Source organism: Octopus bimaculoides, chromosome 5 (genome assembly GCF_046866305.1).
Source record: "Octopus bimaculoides isolate indiv1 chromosome 5, ASM4686630v1, whole genome shotgun sequence".
Lineage (NCBI taxonomy): Eukaryota > Metazoa > Mollusca > Cephalopoda > Octopoda > Octopodidae > Octopus > Octopus bimaculoides.
In genome coordinates, this window is record NC_142932.1 from 1,258,782 (window position 1) to 1,282,237 (window position 23,456).

Genomic DNA, 23,456 nt, shown 5'->3' on the forward strand with positions numbered 1-23,456 from the left:
TGATGCGACACTTGTTCTGTTCTATTTTTCTTTTGTATCCTCTTTCTTCCTTTCTCTAATTCTTTTTATCTCCCCTTCTCCCCCTTTCGTTCTTTTCTCTTTCATCCTTTCACTAATTCTTTTCCTCTCCCCTTTACCGTTCTCTGTCTGTCTCCTTCTCTCTTCCTCATTCTTCCTCCTTCTCTCTTCCTCATTCTTCCTCCTTTACTCTCTCATTGCTCACACGTGACCATCAGCCATCTTTCTTTTCCTACTCGAGTTCTTTCTTTCCTTTTGATTAGCCGCAGGGATAAGATGTACTCTTTCCCGTCTCCTGTCAGAGCTTGTTCATTCAGTGTTCGCCAGTCGTTTAGGCTTAGCAGCCCATCCTGTTTGTTTTCACTGTCCTATTTTTGTTACCAACTTTGACCCTCCGCAAAATCCCAAATTTTATTTAATTTGCTTTGCGGGAGCAACTGTTTTGGCAAAGACGTATCTTGTCGTGAATTGCTTGAAATATAGAGTAGAAAAACAGCCGACAACTGATGAAGAATTATTCTTTATGTTGCTTGTCTTGTTTTCCATTTGTTTCCTTCATTGTTCGCCAAAACGTTCGTATTCTATGTTTTCCTGTTTCGTATTTCATGTTGTTTGCATTCCGTGGCGTCCTGTGTCAATGTGTGCATTTATATCATATATATATATATATATATATATATATGAAAGTTATATATTTGAAGCATATATATATATATATATATATATATATATATATATATATAATTAATAATATCAGGGTAATAAGAAATATTAGAAATTTCTACTACCAGTGGCCTAGCGTGTAAAAAATTTAGTCAATAGACTATGTATTATTCATATAAATACAGTGTACGTTTAAACACATAAGAGGTATCCGTCATAGGATTCCTTGCACGCTAGAAGGAACAGCAAAGATCCAAACCACTATTAGGGATAAACTTCGAAGGGAATGAAAAATAAAAACATAAACCATCTATTAATTATTGATAATTTTTTTCTGGAAAATTTTTGAATGAAACGCCGGCATTATTTCTATTTTTATTTACTGCGCTTGTGCGGTAGATTTGAAAAATTAGAATGTATAAGTACGGGGCATATGCTGGATTGCCTCGTGCTTATATGTTTAATCTGCTGATGAAGACTTCGCCTAGCAAATTATTTTATTTGCTAAAAAACGCCGAACAAAGTGTTAAGTGGGATTTCATCCATCCTTACCTTCTGAGATCAAATTCCACCGAGGTCAAATTTGCCTTTCATCTTTTCGGAGTCTTTAAAATAACTATCAAAACACTAGCGTCGATATAATCGACTAACTACTCACTTGCCAGATTTTTCAAGCCTTGTGCATATAGTAGGAAGGAATATTCATAAATGGTTCATGTGACAAATGTTTCACTTTATTTGACAGATGTGCGAGAAAGCTGTGGCGGTCATCAACGACAACGGATATGAACAAATCATTAATTTTCCATGTAAGTAGAAACTTAATAGGTACAATATCCAACTCTTTTGGTTCGAGTCCCTCTTGTGTGCCTTTTAATTTTCACATCCAGATTAATACAGTCAGTCTACTACATTCAGTTTTCTAAATTTACTCGTAGGTTATATCTTTTTTTGGTGTGTGGTCAGTGAAGGAAGGGCCAGCAGCCACACTGTTTTAAGGTGTCTGAGACTATAAGAGAAGAAAAGATGTGTGGGGGGACTCTCAACGACTGGTAGTTTGCAACAGTAAGAAGCGGCACCAAGATAATGAGCGGTTCTGAGATTTACGACCTAGTCCAGATACTTGCAATTGAGTACAACCTGCTAAAAGGATCCTAGGATCAAGTGGTGACGCTAAACAAGACGATGGAATTTTTACTATTATATTGTTAAGATCAGCCCTCATCGATCGTACATTTACTATTATATTGTGAAGATCATCCTTCATAGCATTCCGCTTAGCTGATCAGTGTGGCAAATAGGATGCCCATTACCTCTTGGTCACTTCTGATGCTCCTAAAATTTTATTTTACTGGATTTCTCGGTCTTTCTCTTTAGATTGTATTTTTGTGTTGATATTGTTGTACATGATTCTTTTAACCTTTTTTCTTTCTACCATTTTGCAATGCTGTTCTGTAATAAGACTTTGTTAATCTCATAAGAATACGTTGTCTTAACAAATATAAATATATTTTCTGAAGCGCTAATGGGTATTATGTCTGTACTAAACATATTTTGTTTTTGAAGGTGTTGGTCCTGTTACTAAAATCTATGAACCTTTTTTTTTTAAACTCTGGACTACATTATCCAGTTTCTCCTTTTCTTTTTAAGATGATGGGGTGTGGTTTGAGGGAAATATTGCTGATACGCCTTGCTGATCGAGCAACCATATAAATGTATTACATGAGTTCAAGATAAATAGAATGCTGTTGTTGTTTAGCTAATATAGATCTAGAAGATCTATGTTCAAAAACGTTCCGACCATAACCATCACATCTTTTCGCAGGAAATATGATCTGATGACCATATCCAACATTTTATTTTCTAAAACGATATGGTGTAATGTGATGGCATTTGGCTGCTGCTTCTAGGATATGAAGTCATGTAGAGATACTCTCTCGTCGACTCAAGCAGAAGTCACCTCATTAGCTCATGGTAAACGGCTCTAATAAAGACAGATTTACCTTACTGACCGGCGCTGTGCTCTGATGTATACCTGCTAAAGACGTTTAGCTTAACATTAAATAACCGAGACATTCAGCGTTATAAATTGGTACACATGTAGCAGTACATCTTTTATTTTTTAATTGTAAATAATTAAAGTCACTGTATGCTTCACACATATTTTCCTATTTTTCAATGCAAAGCTGAAACTTTTCTGTTGGAGCTGGGGATAAAAAATATCAGCGAGAAACCATTTCGTAATAGCATTTTTTTTTATAACTATACTTAGCAGTTTCACAACGTTACATTGAATACGAGCGCGCTTATGTGTGTGCCTTGCTTGCAGTTGAGCTTGTGAGTTCGAAGTAGGAGCGTATAGCTATCAAAGCTCTCATCATTAAAGGAGTGGACCTCATCATAGAATTGTGATGAACAACCGAAAATCTGATAGTACGAAATGACATTTTACAACTGCCGTCACTGCTGTCCCCACTGCCGCCGCTACTACTACTACTACTACTACTACTACTACTACAGCTGCTGCTGCTGCTGGTGATGTTGTTCCGGCTGTGAGCACGTGGTTTATCAATTACTGCAAGGGAACATGAGCGCAGGATGGCCGGAGGGTTTACAGTTTCAATTCGCAATCATGTAAACGGGACCTGTGTGAAGAGGTAGTTGTTCCGACTTCCTGCTCTCTGAGTTCAAATATCGCCAAAGACACCTTTTCCTTTTATCTTTTAAGCGTTGGTAAACTGAAGTTCCCGTCCAGAACGATGAATTGATGGAATTGCTAGAATGTCGGATGAAAGGCCTTGCGATATTTATATTCTTCTGTTCTGAGTTCTTGAGTGATAATAGTTTTATTCTGTTACTGGGTGTCTTCTATTGGAATTCACTTTCCATAGCAAGCATTCGGTTCAGATCATCAGTCTGCAGATAACTTCTTTTCTGCAGCTGAAAAAAAAAAACAATAAATGAGCATACCTGCCTTGCCTGACTAAAGGGTAGACAGAAACTGCAAGTTGAAGTGTTAGCATGGTCATAAATTCATCCCACTGGTTCAACCAATGATTACATTAAGGTCTGCGGAATACATGATCGATTATATTATAATTCATTGAGTAGATAATTCTGTTGGCCGAACATTCAGTAAATTAATTTACTCATGTATTTTGCTGAGTTGTTAGTGTTTAGATAGGTGTATTGCTCCAGCTGAGTATCTGAGTACCAACTGAAATATTCTCAGCTCGCACCCCATCATTGGTGTGCGTTTTGAATATACGATGTTTAGCTCTTAAAGCAATTTAGTTGCAATGACATGAGAGCGAAAATTAAATACTTGGAATTTTTTAGTTTCGTTTCTTCAGTTTCGATGTCATAAATATCGATTCTTGGAGGCTATAAAATAAGTAACACAACTACGCTAGTGTTTCGAATTTGCTTCTCAAATGAAGAGTTGGAATGACATTGGGAAAAAAATTAAACGCTTGACAGTATTTAGCTTCGTCTCTTCGGCTTCCAGTTTAATTTTGACTGGGATCGATGTAGGCTTTTATCTTTTATAATGTATAGAATAAAAAATATGGTGGCGTTCCGATTTAGAGTGGCTATAGATGATTCGATCTCTTTTTCGTTTGTTTCAGTGCAGGTACCAATCGGATATGATTTCATGTTAGATTATAGATTGGTTAATGACCCACTCTTGACGACGTTATACATGCAATTGGAGCATAAGGTAAGTCGATTTGTTATTCACAACCAAGGGTAACATTAGTCTCAAACAGTTCGGTGTCTAATTACTTAGTGATATGAGAAGTAGAGGCAAAGATGGTCTCTCACCAAACCGATATAAATTTCTTTCACAACTGATGTCATTTTTTAAAATTTCCTTTGCATTCGTATTGCATTTGGCTGTAACCAAAATATTTCAGAAATACACGAGCTTGTATCATAATCAAAAATTTTTTTTTAATATTTTCTTATGCCTCTGTATGAGTTTGGTTACCAAGTGCCTATTTCTTTAAATAAACATCGCAACAATTGTAGAGAACTTGCTAAGGAGATGCGGAATCCAGTAAATTATTCATTTTTTTGTGGTGGTGGTGGTTATATTTGAGACACAAAATTTTATGTAAACGCAAATACCCGAATATTAGTGAACAGCTGTATGTTTACATACAAAACTAAAAAGCTTACATACACGTTGGTAACACTTGGCACGCTTAGGAAAGGCAAGCTAGCAGAGTCGTTAGATTAATGCTATGCGACATTTTTTCCAGTTCTTTGCATTCCGAGTTCAAATACTGCCAAGGACAACCTTCACCTTTTATTCCTCCATGGTTGATACAATGAAATACTTGTCTAATACTGGGCTTAATATAGTCGACATGTCCCGCGTTACCAAGTTTCAATCCTTGTGTTACTCGTAGAATTAAATACTTATGCTTAAGTGGGAGAAAATTCGAACATCGTTAGAGCGTGGAGCAAAATGCATTGCCGTAAGTAATTAATTATGTCTTTACATTCTGCGCTCAAATCCTGCTGGTGTCAACAGCGTTGTTCATCCTTCCGTGGTTGATAAAACATGCCAAGACAAGTACTAGACATGACAAAAGCAACGTTATCCTCCGTCAAAATTTGAAGTTGTATGCCTGTGTAACAATCAATAATGCATCTTGGGTAATGGATGGCAGAATTGACAGATCAATGAAAGCAATGCCTAGAAGATTTCATTTTATTACTGTACGTTCTGAGTTCATAACTTATAGACGTCGACTTTGATTTTCATCCTTCTAGGGTCTATAAGCTCAAATCCCAGTCAAATCCCAGGTTAATTTTATCGATTATAGACTCCGTACATATTAGTGATTTTGTAACTTTGTACCAATGCTAAAAACCTATCTATCTATCTATCTATTTATCTATCTATCTATCTATCTATAAGAAGCCATGTTTACACCTATCATCATGATATGCGTTTGTTCTATTATATCTACTGTGTCTATTTACTTTTCCGATCATGTTACTTCTTTCCTATCTTTCAGGCGAAAATCTCATGGTTCAACGATAATGACGTCATACCATTTCATCCAGGCCACCTCCCTTACGTCAGTGACAACGGCAAAATGATCTACGTAGTCATCTCAAACTATGTAGTAGATTCTTGGTCATTTGCAGCTCATAAACATCACGTACTTCAATATGTCTTTTCCTCTAAACACGTATGTATGTCTTTAAATATAATACTATCCACTAAATACCTATATTTTCTCCATTAAAAAAATATGCCTACCTCATCAAAGCAAAGTATTGCCAACCGAGCATCCATATCTTCTCTCCGAAACGCATATGTGTACTTTGACAATACATTCTAATTTCCTCGAAACAACTTGTTTTCTCAACCAACCACGTATGCCATTCTTATTAAAAGATAATGAAGTCCATTAAGCACATAATTTTCTTTACTAAACAGTTCTAGATCTTCTCTACTAAACATATATGCATAAATTGCTAGAACACAGTTTTGTTCATTTTATACCAATGCTTTTTATCGCATCAAAACATATTCTATACCCACTCTACAAAACTTCCCAAACACTTTTAAATAGTATTCTTTAAACAAACATATACGTTTCTCCTATCAATACATAGATTATATTGTAACAATTTATAACTTTACAAACTGTAGTGAGGAGAGACAATAATTAGCTTAATGATCAATTCTGATCAAGAAATGCAGAGGAGACAACCATGAAATTATAATCAATTATAATTAATGAAAAATATAATGTTAGTAATGCAGTAGTGAAGCTAAGTCTTCTCATATCACTACAGTAACAACTCTGGAATACTACAGCCTTGCTAGAGCTGCTCAGAGAATCTTAGACTTTGCCACTAATGGTAAGGTGAAAAGGCAACAGAAAAGCATTCAGTTCCTTGATAGTTGGCGTATGAGAACATTCTTAGACCATGTACAAAATAGACAATGCATTAGGAATATTTTCACATTCTAAAATCCGAATACTGTAATGGAATATAATACCATTCTTAGTTAGATAACCCGTTAGAAGGAGCTCTTTAAAAAAATGTCAGGCTAAATAGGAATTCTTCCTCAATCTGTGATAAAAAAATATGGCACTTTCCGTTCTAGTAATTGATACATTACAAACCGCCTATGCTAAAATCACAATATAAACATACATATCTGCAAATGATATATACCTGTATCATTTTAGTGGGCATGGTCTGTACAGAGCCAGTCCCATTCTTACGTCCTTCAAACTTGTATCGGTCTGGAATAACAAGTGCCACGAGCTCCTTCTCTTAAAGGGGAAAATAAAGAACTGCAAAGCTTCATCTGCCCTGGGTCCGTTTAGATATCTGTGAGTGACCTTCTTCCAGAGGTAATTCAATAACAAGCTAGTTAACCCATAACCGGGGTCCTGATAATTGCTATTTCTCTGGGTCAGAGGAGACCTGAGAGCAATAGTGGCTTAGAAGTGGTTCGACATTTCTGTGAAGGCGCGTGGCTTTGTGGCTAGGGTATTCAGCACACAATCCTACGGTTCTGTGTTCGATTCCCAGTGGCGCGTTGTGTCCTTGAGCAAGACACTTTATTTCTCGATGCTTCATTCCACTCAGCCGGTAAATATGAGCAGTGCCTGTATTTCAAAGGGCCAGATCTGTCACATTTTGTATCATCCTGAACCCCCCTCAGAATTACGTTAAGGGCACTCATGCCTGTGGATTGGTCAGCCACTTGCACGTTAATTTCACGAGAAGGCTGTTCGGGTGATCGTGTCAACTGGAACACTCGTCGTTGTAACAGACGGAGATCCAGGTCATACATTTGTCAAAATCCTGGAACCCTCGAACCAGGGTCCCACAACTGGAAGGAGTTTAAAGTATGTATGCTTGAATACATATATACATATTGTGTGCGTGCGTATATATATATATATATATATATATATATATGCATACATGGGTACAGGACGTCACAAAGCGTAAACAACATGAAATACGAAGGCAAACTTGGATATGCGAAAAACGAGAGAAACAAATGGAAAACAAGACAAGTAACATAAAGAACGACCCTTCAGCACAATATATATGCATACTCTTAAAAAGGTTTTTAAAACAAAAAGAAACAAAAAATTCAATGCGTTTATAAAATCGAATATTTATTATAATTTTGTTGGTGGTGACCTCGAAGTTTGACCAGTATTAGTCAGGACCACTGGTAGACTCTTCTAAGTCATTGCTAACAAAATATTACACACACACACACACACACACACACACACACACACACACACACACACACACATATATCTGGAGAGGGAGACATTGAAATTCTCTGCCTCATAATGTCATGCAGACTGCTGCTGCTACTACTACTACTATATTCATTACAAGTGCCCACATCAACGTTACGACCTCGATCAGCCCAAAGCTAGACTACGGTTAACACCACTTCAATCCCCTTCATAAGCATTGCTACCACCGCCATGATAACAACCATTAACGTGACGTCATCGACGACGACCACCACCACTACCACCACTCCAACCACCATCACTAAAACCGCAACCACACCACCACCACCACTTAGATTTCCACCACCACTACCATCAACATCCCCACGAAAGCCCCGACTATCTCAATCACCCTATTACGACCATCATCAATACCTTCACAACCACCACTGCCACTAGCTACCACTATGATCACCAAAATCCACCACCACCACCACCTACACAATCGTCACCATCACCACTCCGTCATCGCCAACACGGTCCCCTTCCTCCTCCTCCTCATCATCAACATCATCATCATCATCATCACCATCACAACCACCACCATTATGAGCTCAGTTTACCTGTTCAGTAACATCACAATAAACATTTCATGTACCCTTACAAACAAACCGCCTCCAGCATGTCGACATGTCCTGCGGACATAGGTCCTTAGCTGACGAGCAGTCTTATTCTTTTGCGATTCCCTTTTTCTATACAGTAACAACAATCTGCAAGCTATCATCTGATCTAGTCCCCTCCCTTCTGGCGACAGTTTGACTGTATCTTACATGAGGCGGATAACTTGTCTTATATTTGTATATATGTAGCGAATATGTGTATGCACATACATAGGCACGCAGTCAAAAACACACACCTACGCTCATATGTATGTTTGTGTCTAGGTGCACACGCACATATGTGTGTGTATATATATATATATATATATATATATATATATATATATATATATATATATATATATATATAATCAATGTTAATTCTCTAAATGAAGTATTAACAGTAACTGCACGATAAAGTGTAGTATATTGCCACTTAAGTGGTGTGTCGATAAGCCAGCTGGAGGAGATGTCCTCCTGGGGCTAAAAGCAACAGTAACATCCACCCCTAGGGGTCAGCCACACTTAAGTGGCAATATACTACATTTTATATATATATATATATATATATATATATATATATATATATATATATATATATATATATGTATATATATATATATATATATATATGTATATATATATATATATATATATATATATATATATATATATATATATATATATATATATATATATATATATATATATATATATATATATATATATATATATGTATATATATATATATGTATATATATATATATATATATATATATATATATATATATATATATATATATATGTATATATATATATATATATATATATATATATATATATATATATATATATATATATATATATATTTATTTGGTTTACAGTGCGTGTGTTTTCATTGGCTAAACTGGCAATATGACCATCCCCAAGTACAACAATATATATATATATATATATATATTTTCAAAAATTCAAAGGTAATATTGCCATCTAACAAAATGCATATAGATTTGCATATGCATACAATTGCGTGTGACATTTCATATATATATATATATATATAACGTCAAGTTACATGTTAAATGTCTTTGTTGAATGGTTTCTCGCCTTTGTACTTACTAGAGGAAAATGCACTGGTTTTGTGCTAAGAAAGGTGAAAGAAAAAAAGAGATTGATCCGATAGATATATACATAGGTAGGTGATTGCGAGAGAGAGAGAGAGAGAAAGAGAGAGAGAGAGAAAGAGAGAGAGAGAGAAAGTTGAGAAGTGGGGTGGAGAGAAGAGAAAACGACAGAGTAAGAGAGTATATGTTAAAGGGTAGGGGAAGAAATATCAATATGGTATCGAAGTACTTGTGTTTGGGAAGACGTTGCTAACTGAAGCGAAGCGATGCAGACAGATTTTGACCAAGACAGAAAAGAGCAAACCTGGAGCTACAGTAGCAGACACATGCCCAAGATTCTGTGCACTCAGATTTAACCAGGAACTCTATCGTTGTGCATTCAATCCCATTATTACATAAGCCAAGCTTGTGCTAATTTATATAGTTCCAGTATTTGTTTCCCTTTCGTGTGTATATCTGTACGTGAATGTGTGTGTGTGTGTGTGATTATAAGCTTGTTATATGACAATGTTTTAATCATTCATTTAAGACAGAAGAGGGACAACAGACAGGCTGAAGGTCGATCTCTGTATCTATCGCCTGCAGGCCCTACTTTTCCGACTGAACCCCAATAATAGGCTGTGTTTTGACGCTTTCATTGAACTCGTCGCTCGTTGTTAGTGCCAAGTTAGTGCACATCGAATTTATTATTTCTGTTAAAATCTACTTCAAAACTTCTTTCAATTATAATGGAGATGGTGTGACACTCCGTCGGCTACGGCGATGAGGGTTCCGGTTGATCCGATCAATGGAACAGCCTGCTCGTGAGACTAGCGTGTAGGTGGCTGACTACTCCACTGACATGTATATCCTTAATGCAGTTCTCGAGGAGATTCAGCGTGACACAGAATGTAATAAGGCTGGCCCTTTGAAATACAGGTACTACTCATTTTTGCCAGCTGAGTGGACTGGAACAACGTGAAATAAAGCGTCTTGCCAAGGGCACAACGCGCCGCCAGGTATTGAACTCATGATCGTGAGCCAAATACCCTAGCCACTCAGCCACGCGCCTTCAGTACAATAATAATACAAACTTATTAAAAGTGATTCAAATGTATTCTTTCACCATTCAGCTGCCGGCCGCACAAAGCGAACTCTTGATGACGACATGCTCAGAGGAGACAATTTGTATCGGAAGACTCATTCCACAGGTTTGAAAACAGTTCTTTTTGTTGTTGTTTTTAATATTTGTTTTTCATTTATTAAGATACTGAATATTTCTTTCGGTAAAGTACAAGTGTACAACATTTTTATGAGTGGGGCCACGCTTAATTAAATTGATTCCAGTATTCAAGGAATGCTTATTTGATCCACCTTAACCCCCGTGGTGAACAGAAATTAGTGGAATTAAAATTATGATTTCTAACCAATGCTCAAGACACTAATTTTGGGTAAGAGTATATTTGATGTAGCTTAGTTTTAATATCATTTAAAGCACGTTGTGCTAAGATTTTTATGAACACATTTCCTTCGCAATGCGGGGGTGCTAGTATTTATAAAATGTACATATTTAGATTAAATCTTGCCATGAAGTATTATATCAATAAATAAAAATTAATGTCATGATAGTCTCCGATATCTTGAAGCGGAGTTAAGCAAAATCTGTGAACAGTTAAACAATAAAATATACTGAAAATTATGTATAAATAAATTAGTTAATCCAGCGTATGGTTGCGTCGTTGGAGACAGTTTTCAATCTTTCTCGATTAGTTAAGTGTTTTTTGTTCTCCTAGCGTCTTTGACAGCCTTCAGGGTCTTTTGAAAGATTTATGTGGCTTGTAAATTCTCCTATCTTCTCCTTATTGCTGTCCGGCAAAATGTTATTTTTACACACTGACGATCTGGCGGCCTCAGAACGTGAACAGCTCATTGTATTGTTTCATCAACGTGTCTTGGACTCTTCATGTTATTCTTCTTAAGATCAAGACATTATTTCTAAGTAAAAATATAAAAATAATATAATTATGTAATATATATATATATATATATATATATATATATATATATATATATATATATGAATTAATTACTGACAAGGGAACAGAAATTATATAATCAACTTCATTGGCTTCTAGCTGTTTCTGCTATAAAAATCAATACACTTAAAGCTGCGTGATTGTGCTAATTAATTAATTTATATATGCATTCTGTTCTTTTGATTTGCTTTAGATTGGCGAATCATTTCCAAACAGTGAGACAACGGTAGAAATATCCGCCATTAGTAGACCAAAGATACATTTCCAATCAGACAACATTGAATTGAACATTAATGGTCTCCTTCGATTTCTCGTCCATCTACAGAACACATCACATGTCGATGCATTTGGGATAAGAGTGGTAGGTTATTTATTATGATAATTAATAAATTTCTTTTTCATACGTCCGTTTCGATTCCTGTCTAAAGTAACTTGACCGTCAATCACAATAAGGACACTAGCAACACAACTTCACTACCTCAAATATTTCAATGCCCTCAAATATTTCAATGTCCTCAAATGTAAAAACAATCCATGAATTCATGCCTGTGTCGTTTGGTTTTAAAATGTAGAGGCAATGTTTTTTACTATTGGTCTTCCAGAAATACTAGTACACAGTGCTTCAGTTCCTATAGTTAAAAATAAATATACCACAATATGGCAATACTATGTAAGATAAACAAACTAACGGTCTATATAAGTGGAGATACATCTCTCATCCGTTTTTAACTTTAATTGCTACTGCGCCTTGGAAGTTCATCGAGATTTGAGAGAAATTTATACTTCCTTCAATTTCAGCAGACCTCCTTGTGGTACTAAATATGGAATGCATTATGATGATGATTCCGACATAACCTCGTCAATTCTATATTTTGTTTTCCAAGCATAAGTATCCGAAAGACCTGAGGAACTCATTGTAATATTATCATTGTAATACGCCGGACAAAATGCTTAGCAGTATTTCGCCTGTCGCTACTACTTGAGTTCAAATTTCGCTGAGGTCGACTTTGCCTTTCATCGTCTTGGGGTCGATAAGTTAAGCGCCAGTTACGTACTGGGGTTGATCTAATCGACTGGCCCCATCCCCCAAATTTCAGTCCTTGTACCTATAGTAGAAAGGATTATTATTAAGAAGGTGGCGAGCTGGCAGAATCGTTAGCACACCGGGTAGAATGTTTAGCCGCATTTCGTCCGTCCTTACGCTCCCAGTTCGTATTCCTCCGGGGTCTATAAAATAAGTACCATTTTCTCCAAATTGAAACTCCTCTGGAATAGACTGCCCAAATTTTTTTTCTCCGTCATATGATGTTAGATCAATTACATCGCTTATCCATCCCCTCCACCACCACTAATTTCCTGTAGACTGCAAGGGTGGCTCGTTACCCACTGCACTGCCCGACTGGTACAATGAACTGCAAACGCCTAACTGTCAAGTTAATGACAATAATGCATATTGCTTGTCCCTTTGCATGTATATAATATACTGTATGTTCATCACCTTTAGGAACTGCATGGTAACGTGAAAGCTTTAGTGAATTCCAGTCAGTTGTTTTACAAAGTTCATTCAATGAGGTAAGTTCCTTTTGAATATTTTATAACTGAAAGATTATATTACTTCGAGAAGCTATCCGCTTGAAAACCGTTGTTAGCTTAATGTTAACATATTTGATATTGGAAGATGAAGAAAAATAAACTAAAAAGAAAAAAATAATGCTGTAATGGCAACAAACATGAAAAACAACTCGTTAATATTCATTTGAATTCGGGAGATTATTTTTATTATGACCTTACCAGTAATGCATAGACGTCTTTGCACTTGGCGAATTAGTTGATGGAAGAATCATTAAATAAACATAATTTATTCTATATACTACTCTAATTCTCTGTGCAACCAATGTACGATATTATATATTAACTTAATCTCCCCAAAATACTTCACAAATAATAATAGAATTTGTAGAGTTTTGCTGAAGTTGCAAAACAGCAAAAAAAAAACCGAAGATGATCTGAGTTTCTTTCCACTGCATTTGTCGAGTTTAGTTAAACATATTTGATAATGATAAATATTTTCTTTGTTCTTTTTTTTCTTTACCTCGCCTTATGGATATTTTCAAATAAATTTGTGATGTTCCCTGTGTTAAATATGTTAACAATTACATGATCAATAGTGTCGTTGTTGTAAATGTATTTGTGTGTTTCACTGCATGAACTGGCGCCTACGGTAGCCATGTGTATAGTGCTTGGTTGTTAAATATGTACTGGATTTGCATAAAGCTTGGTAGTAGGAGTACAAGTTGTTGCTGTTGCGAAATCCCAAGGCTGGAACGCCGTAACCGCCCCATCCTTATGTTTCATGTAATCCACATCCAGGGCCAAAGTTTTAAATGGATAAGATAAGATAATAAGAAGGGATCTGATGGAGATTCGCCTGGGAATTCTAGAAGATAGGGCTACCATGCGGAGGCTTTCGCTTGATGCTTCGATGTTATGCGTATTGAGTGTACGGTCACGAATAGTCCATGAAGATCGTTTAAGGTTTGTGTAAGATAAGATTGCCTATATATAACCAACGTCAGCTGACTCCAGTTTCTTGCAAAAAAAGGGAAATATATACATACATACATACGCACCTACATAAAGATCCCCTTCAGTCATAAATAACCATGGGATTGCACCTAGAAAGTTCTTCAGCGAGGCACAAGTCCAGGAAGGTTGTTTATGGAAGACCAGCGGTCGCCCATGCATATCAGTCTCCTCTCTCCACGCCACCAACGTTATCCAAAGGAAAGGCAAAGTCTGGTACAGCTTGGTACCAGTGACAGCGCAACTCATTTCTACGTGAAATAAAGTGTTTTGCTCAAGAACATAACGCACAACTCGGCTCAGGAATCGAACTGACTACCTCATGGTTGTGAGCCCGACGCTCTAACTACTGAGCCATACACATGTCAGCACGCGTTGTCATACGTGTGTCAGCACACGGTGCTGTACATTATGGTGATCTAGCCTCTGAAGACGGGACCAAAATCAACTCTACAGATACCCGCCAGGTAACGGTAATCTTGTTGAATGCTTTGGACAAAGCGTTCTGCAATAGATAGATCATTTCCCGACCAGCTGAATGATGTATCGCGTTAGAGCATTAGGTGGAGATTGTTGTGGATAAATCTTTCGCGGAACGTACAATCATCTAAACTCATAGGGTCGGGCTTCCGGATTCCTGACGTATATATTTCCCACCTGGACGGTACGCCGGTTCGTCGCAGGATTACTAATTTTTGCCAGCTGAATGGACTGGAGTAACATAAAATAAAGAATTTTGCTAAAGAACACAATGTGACACCCGGTGCAGGCATCGAAACCACAATCTTACGATCATGAGTCCAACACCCTAACTACTAAACCACGCGCCTCTATTTCCAAATAATAATAACGGCTTCTTTTATAGCCAATAGGGTCCAAATGTTTTCTAATTTAAGTACCACACTAGCCATTTCGAGGAGGGGTATCATTCGATGCCATCGATGTACATAACTGGTGTTTCTTTTACAGACACTGAGAGGATAAATGGTAAAGTTGATTTCAGTCGGATTTGAATCCAAACTGTAATGGCTCGAAAAAATAATGTAAAGCTTTTTTCCCAACGCTCTAATGGTTCTGTCAGCTCGCTATTCTTGTAACAACAACAATAACGACAGTTACAGTAATTAAAAGTTAATACTAACTGTTTCACATTTAGACACATGACTAATTAATATAATGATATACTTTCTTGAGTCAAAAAGCGAGCCTTTTCGTGGTCGATCGACTTGCTAAAAATAGCAGCCAAAGTAGTTACCATTAACAACAACCATTTTACCGCTTGAAAAATGGTGAGCCAACATTGATTAATACAGTCCTTGGTAGAATATTGCTGATACAAAATATATGACTGAAATATTTTTCATCATAAATTTGCTTGATCAATCAGGTGTCAAGGTTTCCAGAAGACAAACCCCATTAAAACTATATGATCTCTTCTAATGTTTGCTATAATTTCAGTTTTCAGGTCGGGGACAGTGGTGGACATTATCTCAGGAATATTGACGTAAGTATATAACCTTTAACTATATATATCAATAAAAGAAACCTATCTGTTGAAAATAGGCATAGGCGTGACTTTGTGGTAAGAAGTTTACTTCCCAGCGACACGGTTCCAGGTACAGTTCCATTGTGTGGCACCTTTATATATATTCATTTTATTATAAAAGCAAAACAACACCACAAAGGAATCGACGTAAACTTAAATAATAAACCGCGACAGATGTCCCGTGATATGGCGAGGGATTATTGTATATATTTTGATGCATGACACAACATAAATCAGGGGAGCTAAAATATTTTTAAATGTCAAACCTGGCTTTCAGAGGAATTATAAAATGTGTGACATTCTTCCTAAAAACAGACACATAAACTCATTTATTCCATTACAAGTTTCAATAATCGTCTTGGCTACATGTGGCACAGCACTTTGAAAAAGTTCTAGTTCATTATATCGAATCTAGTATTTATGTTTTGGCTTTACATTTGGAAGCCTTAGAGTTCTTTGTTTCTTGCATCGCTCGGCAAGGGACATAAACACATAAATTGTTCTCTTCCCAGGCGGATTTAGTGACAGGCAGGCAGGCAGGTAGACAGACAGACAGACAGACTGACAGGCACACACACACACACACACACACACACACACACACACGCACACGCACACGCACACGCACACGCACACGCACACGCTCGCGCTCGCTTCTTTACACTTTCAGTCTACTGAAATGTTTGAGATAATTTGTTCTTAGATATTATTAGACAGACGCGATGATGGGCACAGCTACAACTAGCACAGATTTGTTAATCAGATACTGCGATAGAAAAAATAAATAAGATGTCATACAGCCACCTTCTCTACACACAACGATTCATGCACTCAAGATACATATGTACGAATGTGGGCTGGACTATAAAGAAGTGATGCTAGAGCCGTGAAATCTTGCAGGCTTTAATTCTAAATTCTTCTTATCAATAACTGCATTGTTTCTTGCTAAGTAAATAGAAATCTTACTGTTCAAAGATCTCAGAAGTAACTAGTAGCGACTTCTCTTGAAAACGACAACATTTTGGCATCGTGGTGTTATGAAATACCTGCAGACAAAGGGCTTAGCCCCTAATAACATTCATACTGACATGGTTGCTACATTAGAGGATATCACTTCAGCTTTATCAAAAGTGGGCGGTTGAATTTAAGAAGGAAAGAGAGAGTCTTGAAGATGACCCAATGCCTGGACGTCCTGCAACTGCTATCACTTAGGAAAACATTGATCGTTTTCACCACATGGTAAACACGCACAAATCTTGTGAGTGAAACAGTGTAGACAGAAAGACTACGGGAAGCTGATCAGATGCTTTGTACCTATAAATGAAAGACACAGTTTTAAGCGCAGCGTGTCACGCTATTTTCAATCTGAGAATCACGCTTGGAATTAACGTATCTGCGGAATATTCAACCACATACAAGTCAATTGAATGATCGGGTACCTCAGTTGATTGGACTGAATAAACAATGTGAAAACCGACGAAAGATGCACACACATACACACAAACGCACTCAGTCACACACATGTGTATATATCAAATAATATATAGATACGTATTAGTCGCAGGCATGGCTGTGTACTTAAAAAGCTCGCTTTGCAAACATGTGATTTCGGGTTCAGTCCCATTGTGTTGCACTTTGGGAAAGTGTCTGCAGCTTGTAACCTCAAACCGCCCAATGCCTTGCGGGTGAATTTCGAAGAAGGAAATTGTATATGTCTAGCATAAAACCGAGTGACAATATTCATAACAGTGAGGTACAAACAAAATACATTTCAGATATTGACGCCATCCTCATCGAAATACAGCTTAGACAGTCAGGTCATCCCTCGCGTATGAGTGATATCAGAATTCCGAAGTAACTTCTCTTTGGTCACTTCCCAACAGGATGGTCAGTTGGAAGGCCACTCTTGCGCTTCGAAGACAAACTAAACGACAATCTGAAGCGATGCAACATTCCCTTTCCTTCGTGGGAAAACAAAAGCATCAGAACGCAGGACCTGGCGCCAGTCCTGCTTCTCCTCAGCTCAAAGAGTTGAGCAAAGTCGACTCCGACATCGGGACCAACTTCGTGCAAGCATGAAGGTACGCTGGCAAAACGCTGCTCCTCTAAATGGAAACCTTACCTGTCATTGTGGTTTTGTGGTACGAAGCAAAGCAGGCCTTGCCGTCTACTCAAGAAAACAAATGGTGAATAATCCACAAGCACTGAGTCCTCAACTTGTTCCATTTGCCAAAAGGTGTGCAAGGCATCAGCAGACCTCAAGGGACACATTCGTGTCCATAGAACATGATCAATGTTTTATTTTACTGAATACTCATTTGTCGTTCACGACAAGAGAATTCATCATCATCATATATATATATATATATATATATATATATATATATATATATATATATATATATATACACACACACACACATTTGTGGAAGAGGACAAAAACCGCCGAAGCATAACAAGCATCTCAAAGTCATATACATCATTTTATATTATTCTTAAATTAGTTGAGATCTTACAGCTGTTTCTAGGACATCCCAAGTGGTAGGCGAGTATTCCTGAATATGGGGTATTCCGTTATCGCAGATAATAAGCAATGAAACAGAAAAGTAACGAGTAAGGAGATAAAGTTCACAGTTCATTTTTCAGCGGGTCCGGATGTTAGTCCGAATGTCCTGGGGTAAGATTCAAGGTAAATCCAGGCAGTAGTATTACGGCAAAGTATGAGTAATGTGACCACAGCGTAAATATCCAGGCAATATATTGGCAGAAATGGGAACGCTGTGTTCATATTGAGATGGCTGGCTTGTGAGAGAATGTCCATAAAAATAGCTATTGAGCAAAGTGGAGGGAGGAACAGAAAGAGAAAAAAGGGGAAATAGAGGTTAATGAGGAGAGAGAGAGAGGGGGGAAGAGAGGTTAATGAGGAGAGAGAGAGAGAGAGAGAGAGAGAAATGGGGTAGCCTGTGGGAATAGAAAGAGGAGGAAGGTAAGTGACTGGGTATTAGCAAGGATTGGTCAGAAGGATTGGTTAGAAGAATAAAAATAAAGAAATATAAAAATATAGAGTAAAAGATAAAAAATATAAAATATAAATAAAAAGTAGAAATATAAAGAAATAAGAATAAATTGTAAAAATAAGGCTACAGATAAAGAAGAGGGGAGGAAGATAATGGAGGATAAAAAATAATAATGAAATGGATCAAGGAGAATACGAAAAGAAATAAAGAGAATAAGCGATAAGACGCCATCACTATTCCTCAAGTTTAGGGTTGGGACAAGAAGTCAAGCAGTAAATATTTGTGTCTGTTGAACAGGTGAAGTTTCTGTTGGTTATGGTCAGTAGCTATAGATCTATTCCTACCTGTGAGGGCATGAATATATTAAAGGATGAATGGAGAAGCTGACCTGAATGGAGAAACCAGTTAAATATTTAATTGTTTAGGAAAAAAAAGTTACAATTTAAGATTTGGAGATCTCAGAGGTTAAGGTTTAAAGTCAAGGAGATTAGATTAAAACCCGCAGGTTAAAGTAAAGAATTAACAGTTATCTTCTAAGGTACTAATGTTGATGGTGAAGATAATGAAGGGATAGACATAGGTATATCATAACAACCATGGACATATGCAAGTAAGCGTCATATGTCTGACCTTATCCCTCAAACATAACGCTTAGTTGCGTGCCTTTCTTTTGCTGGGCTCAAATCTCATTTGAGGACCCATGAGAAACGAACCTTCACCAACTATTGTGCCTACATGTCTGTGCATACCTTTCAGTGCTGTGTATGCCATAAGGTCTGCAATTTTAACGGAGGCTTCAAAAGATCTAAGGTGTAGGTACAAGAGGTGGTTAGACTCTGCATAAGGAGTAGAAAACCACCATATATATCTATACATATATATATATATATATATATGTGTGTGTGTGTGTGTGTGTGTGTGTGTGTGTGTGTGTATGTGTGTGTATATATCAATTTATTCATTGTGTTTGCCCCCATCCCCCACTATTTGACAACCAGTGTTTGTTTACACATCCACGTAAATGACCGATAGACTTTAAAAAAAAATTATTACTGGGAAAGATTTGTTCGAATAAACTTTTGAATGCGGTGCTCCAGCAGGGTTACATTTCAGGCGCTGAAACAAATAGAATGAGTAAAAAGATGTATAATGGGAAGGAGTGAGTCTGCTGGTTAGCTGGGGATATTGCACCCTAGATACAGATAATTGCCTATCCATGAAACTTATGTAGCATATTTTCTCAGATTAAGTACCACATTAAAAAGAAATCACGTTATTCTATCAAGTATTGAATACTATCTATCTATCTATCTATCTATCTATCTATCTATCTATCTATCTATCTATCTTTCTTTCTTCGTTTAGCTAGGATGAGAATGAAAAAGAGTTTATAGGTATTGAAACGGGAAGAGAGTAAAAATGAGATATAGCTAAATACAGAAACAAGAGAAATATAGAAAGTGTGGTAGTGCGTTAGAGAGGGTGGAATAAATGAGGAACAGATTGAAAGAGAGAAGAAAAGAGAGAGTGAGAGAGAGCGAGAAGGAGAAACAATATAACAGATAAACTCATATAGGAAGACAGTGAAAGGGATTGTAATTGAGTGACTCAGTATTTGTGAATGAGTTTTGTGTGTGTAAGAGATAGGAATAGTGTGCGAGATAAGGAGAGACAAGGACAAATTGACTAAAAGAGGGGATATATATATATATATATATGAGGAAGAGAGTAGAAGTGAGAGTAGAGAGTGAGCGAGGGGAGATGGAATTTGTGTGTGAGAGAAACAGAGATTGAGAAGAAAGAAGACTATGAAACAAAGATAATTATATTTGAAAGTGAAATTGGAGAAACAGTGTACGAGTGTGACCATGTTTCGTTGTGTATGCATATGTATATATGTGTGTGTGTGTGTGTGTGCATGCGCATATCTGAGTGGCGTACGCGTGAGTGTGTGTGTGTGTGTGCGTGTGTGTGTGTATGCACATGTCTGGGTGGGTGTATGCGCGCGCGCTATAGAAGAGATACAGAAATTATAAGTAGGTATTAAAGAAAATCCGACAGAAGGGAGATTTTGCATCCAGACGAGAGAGGAAATAGCAAAAGAGAAACAAAAAAAAAAAAAGAAAAAGAAAGAAAGTGAAAAGAGAGAAGGATTTACGAGGGCGAGACAAACAAAAAAAAAATGAAAAACGTAAACACAAAAGAATCGAAAAAGAAATGATAAAATGGAAATAGAGACGAATCTGATAAGAATCAACAGAATAAATCGACAGCCAGGGCTTACAGGCGACATTCAGAAGGTAACCTTATGGGTCAAGGAGCTGTGTGGATTAACGACCAACGTATTTACATGTACGCAGAATAGTCGCTGACCTTAAATTTATCTACAGATACGTTGAATAAATATCCTCTGAATAGCAACGTCGAAGAGTCCCTTCTATCATATTACATCCTGTTTATATGAAAATGCGAAACTTTACTTATCGTTCTTATATATCTCTGACAATCATCACCATTTTTTATCCATATCTTTACAGTCATCTCCATCATTATCATCACCATGAGATAATATATACACTCATATGTATGCATGTATATCCATGCATATATATGTGTTTCTATGCTCATTCTTGTACATATGCGATTTCTTTTTCGTCGGAGTGCAGGTGCAGTGGTTGACTTTAGCTTGTATATTACTTTCTGATACTTATTTTTATTATCCTCTATACTCAAGGGATCAAAGATAACGACAATGACATTTTAATGAGCTGATTAACTTTACTCAGTTACATAATTTCTCACACTCGCTTTCCTAAGCATATATATATATATATATGTATATATATATATATATATATATATATATATATATATATATATATATATATATATATATATATATATATAAATGCTTACTAACACCCATTTTTTTCCTTCGAGGGCGTATATACCCCTATATTAGGCTATTTTCTTTAGCCAATACACGGTGATCGCTTATTAGCTTTAAGCTGATAGTTAATTATAGCCTTGAGTGGATTTGGAAGATGGAAACTAAAAGAAGCCCATCGTATATGTGTGTGTGTGTGTGTGTGTGTGTGTGTGTGTGTGTGTGTGTGTGTGTGTGTCTTTGTGTTTGTGTTGACCCCCCATCTCTTGACAGTCGATGTTTGTGTGTTTACGTCCCCGTAACTCAGTCTTCGACTAAAAGGCCTTTTAGGTGGTGCTCCAGCCTGGCTGCAGTCATGAATAAAACAAGTAAAAGAATAAAAGAATATGTATGTACGTCTGTGTGCATTTTTCTCCTCTTTGAGTGTCAACCAAACAATATTTATTCTGAACATCGTTTAGACTTTTGTTAGGCTTCGACATTTGTATTTTTTTTTGCGAGAGAGAGAGAGAGAGAGAGAGAGAGAGAGAGAGAGAGAGAGAGAGAGAGTGTGTGTGTGAGAGAGAGAGAGAGAGAGAAAGAGAGAGAGAGAGAGAGAGAGAGAGAGAGAGGGAGAGAGAGAGAGAGAGAGAGAGAGAGAGAAGAGAGAGAAAGAAATTTATGCTGTATGTCAAATACCATACAGCATAAATTCTTGATTTATTAAAATTGTCTCCGCTTCTAGTGGATGTATCATAATTAGCAAATGGGAATTAAGACTTTATTTACCTTCAATTAAGACCAGCTCCACTTGAATCAAAAATCAGGAATTTTCCAAAGTTGACGTACCACTAAGGAAAAGGACAAGCTTATTGTCTGGTGATAAAAGTACACTCAAAGAAACGTATTTCTGGCTCAATAGCTTTATCCGGCGCAATAATTACCCGTTTTAGCACCAGCAGCCAAAGGATTTAGTTTTTTTCAAACAAAAGTAAAAATCAGTAATGGCCAAAGTAATTTGCATAATTTAATTTAAACGAAAATGAAATAACTCGATGTGGACAGTGGCATGCGCTAGAATAATATAGAAAATATCAGTATGTCAACTACCGTACAAAAACTTTCTTTCTGAGAAGTCTTGAAACTTTGTTTTTTCCTTCGAGGGCTTATTTGCCTCAATATTAAACTATTTTCTCTAGCCGATACACGGTGATTATGTATTATCTCTCCTTCTCAAGTGATGCTAGTTTAATTGCCAATTAGTAACTATGATATCTCCTTTAGAGGCGGAAATAATTTTCGGTAAATCAATTTTCGGTATAGCATTTATTATACCATTATTTGACTATGTTATTCAAATGCATGCTACAAGCCACTTATCTTTAGTTATCTTTTATCGGGCAGTGTAAAAATGGAATAGAAATCGTCTGTGACCAACAGCATAAAGCCATCATTCATGGGTTTTAGATAAAAATTGTCTGGAACGGATGAATGTACTGAAAAGCAGACATTTTATGTTCAACACGGATATAACTTAAGTTTCCTTGATACTATATTTCAAAGCAAAGCTATCTTAGCATGATTTTCGCCAGCTAGGGGAAAATACATTCGGTGACATGAAGCACTCATACTACACATTATAATTCATTATAGATTTTAGCGAGGTGTTTTCACCAAAATACTTTACACACACACACACACACACACACACACACACACAC

At 36.7% G+C, this 23,456-nt stretch overlaps 1 protein-coding gene across 1 annotated transcript in view; it reads left to right on the plus strand.

Moving 5' to 3' along the window:
* Positions 1-23,456, plus strand: part of LOC106875603 (bactericidal permeability-increasing protein) — a 76,457-nt gene that overhangs the window by 47,621 nt on the left and 5,380 nt on the right. The window contains exons 6-12 of the mRNA XM_014923819.3: positions 1,427-1,490; positions 4,311-4,402; positions 5,712-5,888; positions 10,821-10,898; positions 11,917-12,084; positions 13,228-13,295; positions 15,765-15,810. Of these exons, the coding sequence (XP_014779305.1) occupies positions 1,427-1,490; positions 4,311-4,402; positions 5,712-5,888; positions 10,821-10,898; positions 11,917-12,084; positions 13,228-13,295; positions 15,765-15,810 (693 nt within the window). The remainder of the gene's footprint in view (positions 1-1,426; positions 1,491-4,310; positions 4,403-5,711; positions 5,889-10,820; positions 10,899-11,916; positions 12,085-13,227; positions 13,296-15,764; positions 15,811-23,456) is intronic.